The sequence below is a fragment of the Lipotes vexillifer genome, unplaced genomic scaffold (genome assembly GCF_000442215.2).
Source record: "Lipotes vexillifer unplaced genomic scaffold, Lipotes_vexillifer_v1.1 scaffold728, whole genome shotgun sequence".
NCBI lineage: Eukaryota > Metazoa > Chordata > Mammalia > Artiodactyla > Lipotidae > Lipotes > Lipotes vexillifer.
This window is the reverse complement of record NW_006783590.1, coordinates 353,012-372,352: the sequence shown is the minus strand read 5'-3', so window position 1 is coordinate 372,352 and position 19,341 is coordinate 353,012. Positions and strand designations below refer to the sequence as shown.

The window sequence follows — 19,341 nt, the reverse complement described above, 5'->3', positions numbered from 1 at the left end:
ATTTCCTACAAAAAAAAAATAAAAAATAATTTTTTTTTTTTTTTTTTTTTTTTTTGGCTGCGTTGGGTCTTCGTTACTGTGCGCGGGCTTCCTCTAGTTGCGGTGAGCGGGGGCAACTCTTCATTGAGGTGCACGGGCTTCTCATTGCGGTGGCCTCTCTTGTTGCGGAGCATGGGCTCTAGGCACGTGGGCTTCAGTAGTTGTGGCACATGGGCTCAGTAGTTGTGGCTCACAGGCTCTAGAGGGCAGGCTCAGTAGTTGCGGCGCAAGGGCTTAGTTGCTCTGCGGCACGTGGGATCTTCCGGGACCAGGGCTCGAACCCGTGTCCCCTGCATTGGCAGGCAGATTCTTAACCACTGCGCCACCAGGGAAGCCCATGGTAAACATTTTTAAAGCTACTGAACGTTTTTAAAACCACGACAACATGAAAGAATTTCGCAGACATTGTATGGAGGGAAAGAAACCAAACAAATGACTCAATGGACATGAAGTTCAAGACCAGGCAAACTAATCAATGGTTATAGAAATCAGAATAGTGGTTACCTCCCACCCGGGGCCGGCGCGGATTGACCGGCAGGGGGTTAAGGGAATCTCCTGTTCTCTATCTTGATCTGGGAGGTGATGACTCAGGTGTGTAATGTCAGAATGTATTGAGTTGAGGACTTCCTTGTGAGTATTTATCCTATATAAGCTCCACCTCAACATAAAATGTAAAAACAGCAGTTTGCAAATATTTTGTACATTGTGTGTTTATTATTATCTTGATTCCGCACCATCTAAAATCCCTCCATACTTGAATTTCATATGGTTTCGTGGCCCTTGCAGTAAACTTGGTTTCTGTTTCCAACCAGAAAATCCTTTGACGTGTGGTGACAGCTCTCATTCTCCCACAGGCAAAATGAACACGGATTTGATGCCACAGAATCTGCCGGACAACCAGGCAGGGAAAGCATGCAAGGCTGGTGTCGGTCTGCAAAGGTAACGCAGAGCGCTTTTTCCTTGGGGAAAGGGCTACTTTGGCAGAAATGTTTAGGCATCCTCATGACACGCGACAAACGTGTTCCAAGAACATCAGCCATAAAGTATGCCCTGCCCTCCAACTGGTCTCCGTTAAGTGTATATGTCTCCCAGGGGAAAAAATATTCCACTTTAAATATTTCGGAGCACAAGTCAAGTTCTTGTCGGGTGCATGACATTGGGTAATAGGACTCTGAGACCAGAAATTGCCCCTTCGGGCCTCACCTCTGTGAGGTTCATGTATCACCAAAAAGGCCCTTTAGTGTTACTGCATTCATGAATTTAAGCCCAAGTGTCCATTCATCAGCAGATACAGCATCACCAGCCCAATATGGACAATCAACAAATGTCTGCTGAGGGAATTAGGTGTCACAGAACTCGATTGCAATTTTCACTGTGTCAGGAGGCATCATTGCCTAATGCGGGATGCATTTAGTTTAATTTAAAAACACAAGAAGGGAATTCCCTGGCGATCCAGTGGTTAGGACTCGGTGCTCTCACTGCTGAGGCCCTGAGTTTGATCCCTGGTTGGGGAACTAAGATCCCACAAAACACACACACACACACACACACACACACACACACACACACACACACACACATGAAGCCAAGCTCCTGTTAGCTACCAACCACGTGAAAGACAAAACTTCACAGTGAATGCAAAGTGGCGTTATTTATTTATTTATTTATTTATTTATTTATTTATTTATTTGCGTGACGCAGGCCTCTCACTGTTGTGGCCTCTCCCGTTGCGGACGCGCAGGCTCAGCGGCCATGGCTCACGGGCCCAGCCGCTCCGCGGCATGTGGGATCTCCCCGGACCGGGGCACGAACCCGTGTCCCCTGCATCAGCAGGCAGACTCTCAACCACTGTGCCACCAGGGAAGCCCCAAAGTGGTGTTATTGATCTTTTTTTTTTCCTTTGGAATTTTATTTTATTTTATTTGTTTACAGCAGGTTCTTATTAGTTATCTCTTTTATACATATTAGTGTATATATGTCAATCCCAATCTCCCTGTTCATCCCACCACCACCACCCCGCTTTCCCCCCGCACTGTCGATCTTTGCAGGTACAAATCTCTCTGTTGTTTCTCTTCGTCCCTGCAAACCTGAGGAATCAGAGAGATCAGGGTGGGCTGCATGGTGGCATCTGTGACGCTGGGGGTCTCTCAGCAGGGTTACCCTCCCTGCTGCCAATCCGCCCCATCCCCACTGCAAGTCCCAGGGTACTTTTTGCTCTGTCAACTGATTTACAGCTACTCGTTAACTGACAACTGGGCCTAAATTAATTACTTCATTAACACTAAAGGCTTCCTTGGTATTATATTTGGTTTCTAACCTTTTCCATTGAGGAACTGTGTGTATGTGTGGGGTGTGTGTGTGTGTGTGTGTGTGTGTGTGTGTGTGTGTGTGTGAAGAGAGATTAAAAAGCAGGGCTTTGAAAAAGCCTGCATTTGAAAAAGTCCCTCAACACTAATCCACCTCTTCCATCTCTTGGCCAGGGCTACGTTTCTCCCATTTCCCTCCAGATACCCCTCTTATGTGCTCTCTTCAGGGAACCAGCAGCTCCCAGCAATGCTCTGGGACTTTTCACAGTTGAGTTAGAGGTAACAGAGATGCTAGGAAGATGCAGGGAGGATTGAAAGTCTGGAGGGGCAAGAACATCTAGAAACCACATGGGCTTGACTACAAATTTGGCTTTCCCGTCTGGGAGACTGAACATCTTTATTTCACTCATCCACAGGGACGAAGATGACATTCTTCCATATGAAGATGTGGAGTGGCAAGATAGTGACCTGTCAGCTGAAGAAAGAATATTTTTGGAAGAGTTTCCCATCTTGAAAGGGGAGCTGGAAGTGGGCATCAGAAAGCTCCATACCCTTGCAGACCACGTCGACACAACCCACAGAACACTTACCAAGACCAGCATGGTGGCCAATTCCATCGCTGTGGTTTCAGAAGTCATGAGCATCCTGGGCTTGGTCCTCGCTCCGGCAGTAGCAGGAGGAAGCCTGATACTCTCCGCTGCTGGTAGAGTTTTGGGGAAAGCAGGGGAGGTCACCAGCATCTTGACCAACGTTTTGGAACGCTTTCACAGTCAAGAAGCCCAAGCTTATGTCGGTAGCCTAGTGCCCACCCGTGGCCAAGAGGTCAGGAGAGCTGGGGCAGCCTATGTCGTGGCTGCCGGAAAGGTGGTCCAGAATTGTGAAAGCACCGTCAAGGATATCCAGAGGAGCATCCGTGCCTTTCAGATAGCCAGGGCCAACCCGCGCCTGGCCACTGCTGCCAAGAGTCTCCTGACCACTGGCCAAGTCTCATCCCGAAGGAGCAGGCAGGTGCAAAGGGCTTTTGAAGGTACCACACTGGTGATGAAAACAAAGGCTCGCTTGCTGGGTACTGCAATGGCTGGCTTCTCCCTCAGCGTGGTCTTGGCCTCCCTCCTGAAGGACTGGAAACAGCTGAAGGAGGGAACAAAATCAGAGCTTGCAGAAGAGCTAAGGGCGCAGGCTTGGGAGCTGGAAAAGAAGCTGACAGAATTCACCCAGTGCTATGAGAGCCTGCAGCAGAAGGTGAGGCTGTGGTTTCCCTCGTGGGTGGGGCTGGAGGAGGGGGAAGCTTTAACTGGGGCTTATGGGCGCCAGGGTTTATGAGAAGGGTGATGAGGAAGCCAGTGTGTGTGTGTGGAGTTTGCATGGATGTTCCCAAGGACATGGGGTGTCTGGTGGCCCTGAAGGTCCAAATGGTATCATGTTCATCTTGGAGACAGTGGCACCAGTCCTGGAGAGACCTGGTCATGCCTCTGTCTCTCCCTCGGTGCTCCTTGAGGTCCATGTGCTGGGCAGAGGGTCTTCCCAGTTGTACAGAACAGGACACTGAGCCACAGGGAGTGTTATGGACCGAAAGGTGTCCCCCTAACATTTATATGTAGAAGCCCTAAGCCCCAAGGTGACTTTTTGGAGATGGGGGTTTGGGGAGGTGATTTGGGTTGAATGAGTTTGTAGGGGTGGGGCCATAATCCTAGGGGACTGGTGTCCTTATAAGAGGAGGAGGAAACACAGAGGGCTCTCTCTTTCTCTGCCTGCACCGGCACAGAGGAAAGGCCCTGTGAGGACAAAGCAAGAAGGTAGCCGTCTGCAAGCCAGGGAGAGTCCTCACCGGGAACTCAACTGGCCAGCACCTGGATCTGAGGCTTGTAGCCTCCAGAACTATGAGAAAATACATTTTTGCTGTTTCATCCCCAGACTGTGGTGTTCATAAGCGAGCTTATGTAACTTGCCAAATGCTTGCAGCTACGTGGAGGGAGCGTCAGGATGACAGCCAGGGAGCCAGACTTCTGAGCCCGGGCCTGGATCTCCATGCCATGCTGCATGGGAGGCTTCTGTAGCTTTCCTTTGATTGGGGTGTGTGTGTGTGTGTGTGTGTGTGTGTGTTTTCCAGAAACTCTCCCAAGAAAAAAAGCCTGTGAGCTCGTCTTCGGAAGGAACCATGGGGACTGTACCTCTGCCACCAGCCAGGCGTGGGAAAGCAGGATCCCAGGGGACAGGAGAGGATGAAGACAATTGAGCCCAGGGGTCTCTGAGTGGAAGAAAAGGGGACCACGGCGGTGGTGGGGCAAGGTTGGCAGAGGCAATGCCTGGAGACTCAGCAGCTGACAGGTCTACGAGGGTGTTGAGGGCACTGTCAGCGGTGAGTGTCACACTGTAAGTTAAGGGAGGTCAGCCTGTCCCATCCCTCCCTCCTTCATGTGTGTAACTCATTTCCTGGACTCCTTCAGCGCCCCTGCTCCCTCCCTCGCATGCAGAGTCAACCCATGTGAAACGTGTATTATTTGACCCCAGGCTCTGTATAAAGTGCTGAGACCAGACAGAAGGGCTCCGGGAATGAAGGGTATGTTGCGTTCTGTCTTTTGTATCAACTCAGCTTGTGTTGGCCCTCTGTCCTCCCTCTCCCCGAGCTGGGCAGTAATCGCTGGAGAAGGTCCTGGGTTTGCACATAAAATGATGTCACCGCAACCTGCTCAGCCTGATTCCCATCAGGATGGAGCCCCTCCATCCTCCCCACAACAGAAGTTCTTGGGCTCCTCAAGACACGGGAACCTGTAAGAACTCTCCTGGCTTCCCCGTTCACCCATCTTACACTTATTTTTTTCTTTTCTATGTTCCAGCTGCTATTTTAAAAGTAGTGTATGGACATTTAATACAACTTTTTAAAATTCAGGAAAGTAAAGAATAGGGGGAAAGGGGCTTCCCTGGTGGCGCAGTGGTTGAGAGTCCGCCTGCCGATGTGGGGGACACGGGTTCATGCCCCGGTCCGGGAAGAATCCACGTGCCGCGGAGCGGCTGGGCCCGTGAGCCGTGGCCTCTGAGCCTGCACGACCGGAGCCCGTGCTCCGCAACGGGAGAGGCCACGACAGTGAGAGGGTGCTGGTATTTTGGTGGAGAATTTTCTTCCTGTGCTTTTCTTGCTTTGGGCATTACTGCCTGCTGGGGACCCTCTCTCAAGGCTGCAGAGTAGATTTTTTTCTGTAACTCACTGAGTTTTCTTTCTCTTGCATTCTCAACTCCCTCATTTGCCTACAGATCTATAACTTTCCATTCTGTTGTTTTCATTTAGCAATATTTTCTACCCTTCCATGTTTCACAGAGTTTTTATAGACATTGCTTTTCCATGTTGCAAAATATTCTCTTGACTGTACCTACAACGCTTTAATTAGACATATATTAGTCATCACTTTGTTAAGTGATGACTTAACCAATTCAAACTGGCATATGAAAAAGAAAGGAATTTATTGGCTCATGTACTTAAAAAGCTTAGGGGAACAGTGGGCTTCAGGTGTGTGTGGACCCAGAGGATAAAAATGATGTCATCAAGCATCTGTCTTTCCATTTCTCAGACAGGCTTCTGCCACATTCAGGCACCGTGGCCTCAGCACCTCCAGGTGTGCCTGCTGCCAGCTGGGGCACTCCCACATGGAAAGGGGAGGGGCAAAAATCCAGGGACCCACTCTGACTGGTCAGGACTGGGTCATGTGCCTTTGCTGGTGCTGGTTTCTAGGATGGGCTATGGGAACTCTCTTATGATCTAGGGGTTTTAAGTAGTCATCCCAGGCCGTGTGGTTCCTGCTTTTGTTGCTGTTATAATATTTTCATGAGCATAACAGTAAGTAAACAGCTTTCGCCCCATTTAATATTGTTCTCTTAGTGTGCATGAGCATCCTTAAACTTCTGAATAAACATTGTTAATAATAATACTTGCACAGGGACTTCCCTGGTGATCCAGTGGTTAAGAATCTGCCTTCCAATGCAGGGGACGCAGGTTTGATCCCTGGTCAGGGAACTAAGATCCCACATGCCATGGGGCAACTAAGCCTGCACACTGCAACTACTGAGCCCGTGGGCTCTGGAGCCCACGTGCCACAACTAGAGAAGCCTGCACGCCTCAACAAAGAGCCCACTCGCCACAGTGAAAGATCCCGCATGCCGCAATGAAGATCCAATGCAGCCAAATAAATAAATAAATATTCTTTTAAAATTAACAAATAAAAAAAAATAATACCTGCACAAAATACGTAGTCATGAAGCTTGGGGTTTTGTGGAAATTTTCGAAGAAAAAAAGAAAAGAAGGAGTCAGAATGGAAACTCAAGACTCATCTCTGACACTTATTTGCCTGGGGTCCCATTTCTGAGTTTTGGTTTCTTCAGCCACAAAATAAGTGTAGCCTGAATAAAATCCAGGACTCCATCTGGGTGCAGATTTGCAGCACCAGGCTCACAGCAATCTGGGAGAAAATACCCTTGACAGAAAATTGAAGGATCCCTACTAATGCTCTGAGCCAGCACCAGAGGGGTTGGGAGAGGCTCAGCTTTCCCTCGTCACCTGCTTCTCTGGTTCCCAGATTCTTCCACAGGGGCAGAAGCTTCTGGAAAAAAGACTTTCCTCTTGCCCCCTCTCTCTGGCCCATAATTCCTGCCTCACAGCCCAAGCAGCTCCTCTGCTCTCTTCCTCCCTGAAACGCCTTCAGCGCCCAGCTGCTTCCCTATCAGGATCTATTTCCTGGAAGCACATGCTGTTCTATATCACCTGGAATTCTGGGGAACAAACACTTGCCCCTCATTTCATCTCCCCACTAGTTAAGTCTTTGCCCTCCTGGCCAAGAGAAGCCCATCAACTCCCCGTGTTACTCAGGGCAACCCCACACCCACCACTGTCTTCCTCTCTCTTCTGGGTTAAGTGGGGTTCTTCATGAGTGCCCCTGAGGTGGTACAAGGCCCTCCATCACCGTCAGTCAGGAGTTCTGAGAAACCTATTAGCTCTGAGGTGTAATCTACAGTTTAGTAAGAGGAGGAAGACACACGCAATCACATGCCCTGGTGAGAGGGAGCAATCGGCTACCAGACATCCTTGATACACTCCGCCTACACCCCACAGTGTCCTCTGGCTGCCTCTTGTCTGTAGAAAAACTTTAGCCTCCTAAGCCTTCCCAAAGCTCCAGAGAATAAATTAATCATAGAAGTGAGAAAATGTGGAAAGAAAGGAAAACAGTCAAGCAAGACAAAATAATAATACTTTAGCCATTAAACGAAGTCAAGAACATTTTGTTCCTCCTCAAGGGCTATAGATAATACTCTGAGCCTTTGAGCTGTTTTGCAGATACTGAAGCCCCCATCAGGTGGGAGATGTTAACTGCATGCTACCCACAAGCATGCAGACCCCAGACCAGTTAGAACCAGATGGTTGATGATGTTGACTCCTGATTACTTCACCACCCACCAATCAGAAGAATATCCACGAGCTGATCACACACCGCACCACCCACCTCCCTCACCTTGTCTTTAAAAACCTGCCCCTGAAACCCATCGGGGAGTTCGGGTCTTTTGAGCACTAGCTGCCCAGACTCCTTGCTTGGTGCCTGCAATGAATTCTGCACTTTCCTTCACCACAACTCGGTGTCAGTAGGTTGGCTTTACTGTGCATGGGTGAGCAGACCCAAGTTTGGTTCCTTCCGTTACTTCCTAACCTTTTAAAAATTAAAAGAAATCAAAATTTTTTAAAGTCCCAAAGAATCAAAGACCAAAATCAAATTCTCTTCTAGAGTCCAATGCAGTTTTTAAAATCAAGAAATCATCCTCCCCAAAGTCTTATTTTGGCCAGTTTCAGCGAATGGCATTCTTTTATTTAAGTTCTTTAATTTAGGAGTAATTTCAAACATACAGAAGAGTTCAAGAATAGTAGAAAGAACTCCCATACGTATCCTTTCACCCAGATTCACAGCCATTAACATTTTGTCCCTGTGCCAGTTATCAATGTGTTACTTCTCTGCTCCAAATCCACCCTTAAGTGCACTGCCTGGGACCCAGCTCTGGACCCTCTTGACTGTTCTCCTTTGACAGCTAGCTCTGGGTTAAGCTTTGTCAGTAGAGGGCACACTGCAGGGGAAGGGGTGTGGCCTCTTTCCTTATCGCAGTGGAGCTCAGTCATTCGGTGGACAGCCAGTGAGCTCAACATCAGCCCCAGAGACAACTTCCTATGAGTTCCAAGGATGCCCCAAGTTCAAAATCAGCCCCAGAGGCAATTTTCTGTGAGTTCCACAAATGCCCCAGCCAGCTTCCCAGCTGAGGCTTTCCCTGAAGGTGGCTTCTGCCCAGCTGGATTCCCAGTATGGTCAGCAACAGCCGCCTCTACCTTGTGAGTTTTGTCTGCCCTCCAATGGGCAGGAATGAGGTGCCTATTCAAGTTTCTTATCCATTTTTCTATTGGACTATTTGTCTTTCTTAAATGAACTTGTTGGAGTTCTTTAAGTTTTCTGGATATGGGCCTTGTGATCATCAGGGGACCATGCAGAAATGAAAATGGAGGTGGAGGCTGGAAATAGGGGTCATGTCAAGTGGACCATAGGGGTCATAGTAAAAAGCCTGGACTTGGACTTGAAAGCCAGGGGCATCCTGAGAAGCGTTTCTTGCCACTGAGTTTCTTGCCAAGTTTGATCTAGGACTGGCAACAGCAGAGCTTCCTGGGAGTTTGGTTAGAAATGCAGAATTTCAGGCATCTGAAACTGAACCAGCCACTGGACAAGATCCCTGGGGACTTGTGTGTACATTAAGTCTGAGAAGTGCTGCTCTATGAGGAAGCCTCAGCATCACTGCAGCATCCTTTCTCTGCAGCTGAAAGGGAGGAAAGGGGCAGAGCTGTCTTCGGACATGGTTCTGGTCCAAGGTAAATACACTCTTTCCTCTGACCTGTTCACTATCTGAGCCCTTTTCCTGATGAGAATGCCAAAATATGTATGCACATCCCCCGACCTGGTGATAAGCAGCTATTTTTTTCCTGAGAGCTCTGCCCACTGCCCAGGCAACACTGCAGATGGTGGTCAGCTATGGCTCAGACCCTTGGAAACACAGCTCAAAGCTGTCTCATCACATCTGCCTCACTTTCCAAAGTTAGAGATGTGTCTTGAAGTTGTGGGGACCCAGCATAGAAGCAAAACGTGGACCAACCTGCGTCCACGTGCTGCGCTCACCGGGAGAGATGCCTGGGTGGGTGAGTACATTCCCCCCACTGAGCCAGCCTTTCCTTGGCTGTGAGATGTGAGGAACATAAATGCACTGACCTTACATGTTGTTTGGAGCAACATGGAAGAAAATGGATGTAAAGTCCCTTATTTTGTCCTTAATAACGTGCCAGTCAAAATACTTGTTTGTATGGTGACTGTCGTGAGTGGTGGAAGCAAAAGAAATTTGTATCCTCTCTCTTGCTTATCTGAAGTGTCGGCACCTCTTGTAATGAACATGTAAAAGGTAAATAGGTTTTGAACACAAAGCTGAAAGATAAAACCGTTGTCAGTTTCCAGGTGAATTCTAAGAAGTAAATCTAAGCTATCGTGAGTCAAAACATCTTTTCTTCTATAATCCTGAGAACTAATAGCATGCCAAAAATTATCCTGGAAAATGAAAATTACAAAATTATCACACGCACACCCACTTGCCGACCCTCTGAAGATTTCTAACCTTGCAGCTTCTGTCAAAACATCTTTTCTTCTATAATCCTGAGAACTAATAGCATGCCAAAAATTATCCTGGAAAATGAAAATTACAAAATTATCACACGCACACCCACTTGCCGACCCTCTGAAGATTTCTAACCTTGCAGCTTCTGTAGCTGCTGCTCGGTTGTTCTTGTGCTGAGGGTTATTATGGAATTTTTTTTTTTTTTTTTTGCATTTTATCTTTAGATATTTGTTCTGTTCACATTTCTCAGTTTTCTTCTTTGGGGATTCCAATGAGCGTACGTTGGAGTTTTGCCTTTATTTCATGTATTTTTGCCAAACCTTTTTAGCATTTCATTTTCACTTCATTTTGCTTACTTTTCTCATCTCTGTCTTTGGTGTTGCTTAGTTGTTTGTTGCTGTTTTTTTTTAAGTAGTGTCTCTTCTTGTTTGAATTCCAGTAAGCATTTGCTTTTGTGACAGATTTTCTCTTCTTTTCTTTCCTAAGCTCTACCAGTTTCCAGTGAATTCCTCCTGTTGTCTGGCTGTGATTCCCTTGAGCCCTCAGATCTCTGTTTTACAACCTTGCGTTGCAGAGGAAATTGCTTCACTAACTTTAAGAAAATTAATTGCAAAATAATTGTTCATGATTTTCATCAGCTTTTTGGCTTCACTTTTCTGGTGCGTGTTCTTGATCTGCTGTTTGTTTTTGTTGTTGTTGTTACTATCTTCCCTTTTGTCTTGTAATTTTTTTATTGTGGTAAAATATATATCACATAAAATTGATCATTTCATCAGTGGCATTAAGCAAATTTATATTGTTGTGCAACCATCACCACCATCCATCTGCAGAACATTTTCGTCTTCTCAAACTGAAACTCTGTCCCCATTAAACTCTAGCTCCCCATTCTCCCTGCCCCTCAGCCCCTGGAAACCACCCTTCCACTTTATATCTTTATAAATTCGAATATATATATATTTTTTGGTCACACCACATGGCACGCAGAATTTTAGTTCCCCGACCAGGGATTGAACCCAGGCCCCCCGGCAGTGGAAGAGCAGAGTCCTAACCACTGGATCACCAGGGAAACCCCTAACTTTGACTGTTCTAGGTGCCTCAGATAAATGGAATCATACAATATTTGGCTTTTGTGACTGGCTTATTTCACTTAGTTATGTTGAAATAACTTTCTAGGTTCAAGATACTCCTGCCTGGGGAGACTGTCAGTAAACTGAAACTTAGATAACTTTCCTGTTCCTATAAATGGTCTGCTTGACCAGAAACGCAGTATATCCAGTCAGCCGAACCCTGAACACCAAGCCAACTCTGGGCCTTCTCACCCCAAACAAGGTCGATATTTTGTTTTTTTCTTCCTTGTTCTCTACCCTACAGACACTTCTTGCCTTCCACTCCATTTTACACTTATCCAAAAGGACGCTGTCTGCTTCATGAAGTGTTAAATAAAGTTTATTTGTATCACCTAAATTTTCTTCTTTACTCATTTTTTTAATAGTATGATGTCTTCAAGGTTCATCCATGTATTTACCTTGTCCGAATTCAATTTCTTCTTAAGACTGAATAATATTTCATTGTATGGATAGACCACGTTTTTTTCAGCCATTAATGGGCATTTGGGTTGTTTCCACCTTTTAGCTATTGTGAATAATGCTGACATGAACATGGATATACAAATATCTGTTCTAGACCATACTTTCAGTTCTTTTGGATATATAACAGAAGTGGAATTCCTGGATCACATGGTCATTATAATTTTATTATTTTTTAGTAACTGCCGTACCATTGGCAGTGGCTGTACCATTTTATATTCCTGCCAGCAATGCACAAGGGTTCCAGTTTCTCCACAGTCTTGCCAACGCTTGCTATTCTCTGGGATTTTTGTTTTTTGTTTTTGTTTTTATGAGTCATCCTTTGGGTATGAGGTGGTATCTCACTGTGGTTTTGATTTGCATCACCCTTAATGATTAGCGATGCTGAGCATCTTTTCATGTGCTTATTGGCCATTTGTATATCTTCTTTGGAAAAATGTCTATTCAAGTGCTTTGCCATTTTTCAACTGGGTTGATTGTTTTTTGTTGTTCTTGGGTTAATATATACTTTTTTAATTAATTTATTTTATTTATTTATTTTTGGCTGCGTTGGGTCTTCACTGCTGCACGCGGGCTTTCTCTAGTTGTGGTGAGTGGGGGCTACTCTTTGTTGCAGTGTGCAGGCTTCTCGTTGCGGTGGCTTCTCTTGTTGCAGATCACAGGCTCTAGGCCTGAGGGCTTCAGTAGCTGTTGGCGCGCGGGCTTAGTTGCTCTGCAGCATGTGGGATCTTCCCAGACCAGGGCTTGAACCCTTGTCCCCTGAATTGGCAGGCAGATTCTTAACCACACCATCACCAGGGAAGCCCTTGGGTTAATATTTTTTGTGTGGACCTTGTGTTGGTTGCTTTTTCTCATGGGCCAGCTTTTTGTGGGAGATTCAAATAGGGAAGAAGCCTGGTCTGTGTTCTAGATGAGCAGAACTGTGCTTTCTGATCTAGAACCTTCTACATGAGTGTTCAGCCTTTATTTCTCCTCAGGCAATGGAATTGGTCAGTTTTCAGATTCTTCACAATGCAGGTTCTTTTCTCCTTTCTGTCTTGAGGACAAACCTTACTTCCTACAAATATGACTTGTCTTACTACGTGTCCTCATTTAGTCTTATCTTCAATGCTTCTTGGAACTAATCCAGATTCAGTGAGAACTTTATTCTTACTATTTTTTAAAAAAAGGATTTTAGGGGATTCCCTGGCGGACCAGTGGTTAGGACTCAGCGCTTTCACTGTCATGGCCTGGGTTCAGTCCCTGGTCAGGGAACTAAGGTCCTACAAGTGGCACAGCCAAAAAAGGGAGGGGGGGATTTTAGTTTTGCACTGTGGGAATGCCCTCCTCTTGAAGAGACACAGTTTTTCCTGAAATCTGTACTCATCGCCCACTTTTTCTGAAATCTGCAATTATCAGCATCCTCTCCCCAAACCCTGATCCTTCCCATTGCTTTTGGCATCCTTTTAATCTATTTTACCTAGTTTTCCTAATTTCTAATAGATGGTGCCTGTATCATTTCTTTGTTGCTTTGGATAATTGCTAAGAGAAGAGACACTGATAACTTTACACCAGAAGTTCTTGCAAAACTTTCTGAGCGTCATCATCCTGCCTCTTGGGCAACTTCCTCTGAGAGTCTTTAAAAGGTGCCTTTTGTTCCTCAGTTCCCTTCCCCAGGGTTCCATCCTCAGCTCTCTTCCCCCTTCTAAGCTCACCATCTTCCATGAGTTTCATGTGAACTCCCAGGCCTGAGTCACTAGGTCTCAGCTCTGTCTGAAGCCACTGCCTCTCTGAATGACTACGGGATCTGTTTTCTCCTTTACCGGTGAAGCTGCATCTCTTCTGGTCCAGGACCCATTGTCATCTGTAGAGAGAGAAGTGCCCAGGAGCCCTCAGAGGCACCGTGACTACAGCCCTGACTAGAATCCACCCAGGAAACCCTCCCCTGTCCTCGGCAAATTCTTTTGACCACAGTGCACTGTCTTGACCTACAGCTGGTGACACTGGGGATTGGGGAGTGACTCGGGCCCTGGTTGTGGGTGATCCCAGCTCCTGAAGTGAAGGTGAGGGTCTGATGTCCCATGCTTGCCCTATTTCCCATGAGACCTTCCTACAATTACAGACATCTCATCCTGGGTCCCTTAGCTACAGGGACCATATTTTATGAACCCCAAATCAGAATGTATATTCAGAGCAGAATGCAACATCTGTGTTATCCCCTCTGGCTCCTGCGACTCTCAGCTGGCAGCCTGCTGTGGTCAGTTTGGAGGACATCACCTGGTTGTGCAGTCAGGACCCCCCAGAAGTGCCTGAACTTGGCCTTGGTCCAGCCATACCTCCTTACTCAGTGGTCCTTGACGGAGGTATTCGCACAAGAGACAATGGCAGAGGGAAAGCAGAAAGCACATTCTCTTCTCCTGGTTTGGACCTGAATCTCCAGAGCAGAGTCTCTAGCAAAATGGATTTAATTATGTGGTTTCAGTCCAAGAGAGCCTCTCCTTCACTCCAAGCCCAAACCCAGGTTCCAAGAGTGCACTGGCCTCCAGCTGTGAACAGGGAAGGGAGGGAGGAGAGATGAGGGCGCGAGGCAGAGAAGCTCAGCCAGTAACCACTCCTCGAGGATGGAGGAGGAAGCAGAGAGATAGGGTTCCCCGCATTTGTGTGCGGGCCTGAGTGGCCACTGCTGGGGCCAGATGTGGCCCCTCAGTGTAAGGGAATCTAAGCCAGAGGAGTATGATTGACGGCTTCTTTGGGAGAACTGAAGCAAAGCAAGCTTCTTCCCAGGTAGTGGGATATTCTCAGCTTTCCCAGCAGAAGATACGTTGTAGCTGCAGAGCTGTGATGGAACAGGAAATAAGGATGACTCCTGAAACTAGCTGGGAAAGTGGTGAAACACAGTCAGGGTTCTATTTCACCTCTACTCCTATGTATAAATCACAAACGTCTCAGAGAATATTTATTAAAACGGTAAGGAGGGCTTCCCTGGTGGCGCAGTGGTTGAGAGTCCGCCTGCTGATGCAGGGGACACGGGTTCGTGCCCCGGTCCGGGGGGATCCCACATGCCGCGGAGTGGCTGGGCCCGTGAGCCATGGCCTCTGAGCCTGCGCGTCTGGTTCCTGTGCTCCGCAACGGGAGAGGCCACAACAGTGAGAGGCCCGCGTACTGCAAGAAAAGAACAAAAACAAAAAACAAAAAACGGTAAGGAAACGGCCCATCTCCTGGAGACCCAGCACCACCGCCTCAGTGCTATGGGTCTCCCACCCCCATCCTTTGACTTGATTCTGCTTTTTTCTAAGCTCACCATCTTCCATGAGTTTCATGTGAACTCCCAGGCCTGAGTCACTAGGTCTCAGCTCTGTCTGAAGCCACTGCCTCTCTGAATGACTACGGGATCTGTTTTCTCCTTTACCGGTGAAGCTGCATCTCTTCTGGTCCAGGACCCATTGTCATCTGTAGAGAGAGAAGTGCCCAGGAGCCCTCAGAGGCACCGTGACTACAGCCCTGACTAGAATCCACCCAGGAAACCCTCCCCTGTCCTCGGCAAATTCTTTTGACCACAGTGCACTGTCTTGACCTACAGCTGGTGACACTGGGGATTGGGGAGTGACTCGGGCCCTGGTTGTGGGTGATCCCAGCTCCTGAAGTGAAGGTGAGGGTCTGATGTCCCATGCTTGCCCTATTTCCCATGAGACCTTCCTACAATTACAGACATCTCATCCTGGGTCCCTTAGCTACAGGGACCATATTTTATGAACCCCAAATCAGAATGTATATTCAGAGCAGAATGCAACATCTGTGTTATCCCCTCTGGCTCCTGCGACTCTCAGCTGGCAGCCTGCTGTGGTCAGTTTGGAGGACATCACCTGGTTGTGCAGTCAGGACCCCCCAGAAGTGCCTGAACTTGGCCTTGGTCCAGCCATACCTCCTTACTCAGTGGTCCTTGACGGAGGTATTCGCACAAGAGACAATGGCAGAGGGAAAGCAGAAAGCACATTCTCTTCTCCTGGTTTGGACCTGAATCTCCAGAGCAGAGTCTCTAGCAAAATGGATTTAATTATGTGGTTTCAGTCCAAGAGAGCCTCTCCTTCACTCCAAGCCCAAACCCAGGTTCCAAGAGTGCACTGGCCTCCAGCTGTGAACAGGGAAGGGAGGGAGGAGAGATGAGGGCGCGAGGCAGAGAAGCTCAGCCAGTAACCACTCCTCGAGGATGGAGGAGGAAGCAGAGAGATAGGGTTCCCCGCATTTGTGTGCGGGCCTGAGTGGCCACTGCTGGGGCCAGATGTGGCCCCTCAGTGTAAGGGAATCTAAGCCAGAGGAGTATGATTGACGGCTTCTTTGGGAGAACTGAAGCAAAGCAAGCTTCTTCCCAGGTAGTGGGATATTCTCAGCTTTCCCAGCAGAAGATACGTTGTAGCTGCAGAGCTGTGATGGAACAGGAAATAAGGATGACTCCTGAAACTAGCTGGGAAAGTGGTGAAACACAGTCAGGGTTCTATTTCACCTCTACTCCTATGTATAAATCACAAACGTCTCAGAGAATATTTATTAAAACGGTAAGGAGGGCTTCCCTGGTGGCGCAGTGGTTGAGAGTCCGCCTGCTGATGCAGGGGACACGGGTTCGTGCCCCGGTCCGGGGGGATCCCACATGCCGCGGAGTGGCTGGGCCCGTGAGCCATGGCCTCTGAGCCTGCGCGTCTGGTTCCTGTGCTCCGCAACGGGAGAGGCCACAACAGTGAGAGGCCCGCGTACTGCAAGAAAAGAACAAAAACAAAAAACAAAAAACGGTAAGGAAACGGCCCATCTCCTGGAGACCCAGCACCACCGCCTCAGTGCTATGGGTCTCCCACCCCCATCCTTTGACTTGATTCTGCTTTTTCTCTGCCTTAGTCCTATTCACTCCCCACTCCCCTCTTCCCCAAAATAAAAGAGTTCTCTCCCCAAGATCTATTCTAAACCAGGACAGGGGAGAGAGTCAATCATGATTCTAAACATAAAAAACATAGTATCATGAACTAGGAGCCCTTATTCTAATGTGTCCCCAGTAGCTGTCATTTATCAGGTACGTGTAGATAGGAAAGCAGAGACATTTCTACCTTCCAGAAGCTGTTCTGGGCAGCCATGCTGAAATCTATTCACCATGCCTGCCTGTGAAGAATATAAAAAGAGAGTAAAGAAATAAAAAGCAGAATTCCTAAAGTAGGGTGACGCGAATCAAAGTGGAACAATTATGACCATAAATAATAATAATTAATATTAATAGCATTAATAAGTAAAGAGTATCAAACTGGGTGAAAAGCGGATTGGAATAATTTTCTGCCTACAAGAGATATCCTGAAATAAAATGCCACAAAAGGCCAAAATAACAGGTTAGAAAAACTTGTCACATATAAATTTTTAAATAGATGACAATATTAATATTTAACAACAATTTATCCAATCTTTGTTTGTCTTACTAGGTGCTCAGCAGTGTTCCTTGCACTAAATGACTTTTATCCAAGTTGGAGATTTTATAATGCTAAAAGAGTGAGCCATAAAGATGTCGCTTTTTTTTTTTTTTTTTTTTACCCTGTTGGTTTTTATTATGAAATCAGCACAAGATTCTTGCAACAAATTTCAATAAGACAGATGAGTGACAGGTACAGGTGTGGGTCTTCCCTCCTGGCAACCTTCCCCAGGCTGAGCCTGTTCAGCTGTATCTCCTTCCAGAACTTTCCCCTAGTCTTTTGCCACATGTTCAATACTTAAAAAAAAAAATCGAGATAATATTCTTCAACATTTTTTCTTTTACTTAATATATCCTGTGTCTCTTTCCAGGTCAGTTCACATAGATTTGCCTTGCTCTTTTTCACGTCCATAAGCCTTTATTTTGGGGCTTCCCTGGTGGCGCAGTGGTTAAGAATCCTCCTGCCAATGCAGGGGACATGGGTTCGAGCCCTCGTCCGGGAAGATCTCACATGCTGCGGAGCAACTAAGCCCGTGCGCCACAACTACTGAGCCTGTGCGCTAGAGCCCTTGAGCCACAACTACTGAGCCCGCGTGCCACAACTACTGAAGCCCATGCACTTAGAGCCCATGCTCTGCAACAAGAGAAGCCACAGCAATGAGAAGCCCGCACGCCATAACGAAGAGTAGCCCCTGCTCACGACAGCTAGAGAAAGCCCGCAAACAACAACGAAGACCCAACACAGCCAAAAATAAATAAACAAATAAATAGACATACATAAGCATTTATTTAATACTGATGCCTTTTAATGTAAACAGTCCCCCTGCACGGATGTTTCAGATTGCTTCCATTCTTTTTACCACTTCAAGGAACTGGTGAACATCTTTACATGTGTTTCTCTGTGTACATGTCATTGTAGGATGAATTTCTAGAGGGAGGGTATTGAGTTTCAGGCATAGGTACTTTTTATGTTGTGAGATACTCCAATCATCCTTCCAGAAGTTATATCATTTTATGCTCCAACCAAGTGTCTGAGGGTGGACACGCCCCTCTTTCTTTCTCAGCAACATAGGATGCTTTCATTCTTTTTACTTTTGCCAAAATGATCAAAGAAATGGTGTCTTGCTGAGGTCTAAATTTGCATTTTTCGGCTACTAATGATGTTAAGTATCTTTTCATATATTTACTGGCCACTGTATTTCAACTTCTGTGAAACGCCTTTTCAAAGGACATGAGAGATACCTGTTTACAGAAAATGAGAACCAAGTGCAGTTTGAAATGTCAAGGGTTTGTTATTACTTCTCAAGTCTTCAAAAAAGAATAGGCGTGGAGGTGGGCTGGGAGAGCCATTTTTCAGGAGTGGGGAAGAGAAATGAAGTCATGTTTATGACTCACATTAACAACTTAAAAAAATCAAAAGCATCCCATGAAGATGTGGCAAATGTAAGGAAATCTGTAAGTTTTTTAAGCTTTCAGAAAATAAGCAATTTTGATGCTACATAAATTGTCCCAGAAATAGAAAACACAATATGCTACTGAGTTTATTCTGTGAAGCAAATATAACACTAATAATAAACCTTGATTACAAGGAAAGACAACCATAGCTCATTATCATTTGTGGCTCTAAGATGAACATACTGAACACACTAATAGAAAATATAAATCTACAACATACTGATGCAAAATTCTACAGTGACAAAGTTGGGGTTTCCATGAAATATAAGGATAATTTGATATATGGAAATTTATGCACATAATATACTATATTCATGGGATAAATAAAAAAGGAAAATTATGACCATCTCATTAGAGTCTGAAAATTCAGCACCTAATCCTAATAAAATATTTAAATCTAGGAATAAAACATACTGCCTTTTCATGAAGAGAAGTGTTTTTTGTAAACTAGCTGCCAACAATACTGGAAGTCAATTTCATAAAATTAAATAATTTAAGAATTCAAGCTAACCCAATAAAGTATGGAGCCAAAATAAGAAAAATAAGTACTGAAAAAACAGGAAAGAAAACCGGCATCAGGTATTCATGAAATATTCATTTCATAGCTATTACAATTAGGAAAAATTCAGCAAAACGAAAGGGAAGTATTAAAAATGAATAATATTTCTACTGAGTAAAAAAACAAGTTAGAAAACACAGCATTATATTATTCATAATCGCCTCAAAACAACTTAAGGTATCAAGGAAATAATGTTGGCACAAAATGCAAAGGAGTAACAACTTTTACTTAAAAGAAAAATGAAAATCAGAAGCCCTGGGAGGCCATACGGTGTTGCTAGATTAATCAGGATATATC

General features: G+C 46.0%; 1 protein-coding gene across 1 annotated transcript in view; it reads left to right on the top strand.

Moving 5' to 3' along the window:
• APOL6 (apolipoprotein L6) overlaps nt 1–3,668 on the top strand; it is a 12,225-nt gene extending 8,557 nt beyond the window's left edge. Inside the window, exons 4-5 of the mRNA XM_007456265.1 lie at nt 894–978; nt 2,762–3,668. Of these exons, the coding sequence (XP_007456327.1) occupies nt 894–978; nt 2,762–3,668 (992 nt within the window). The remainder of the gene's footprint in view (nt 1–893; nt 979–2,761) is intronic.
• The last annotated feature ends 15,673 nt before the right edge of the window (nt 3,669–19,341 follow it).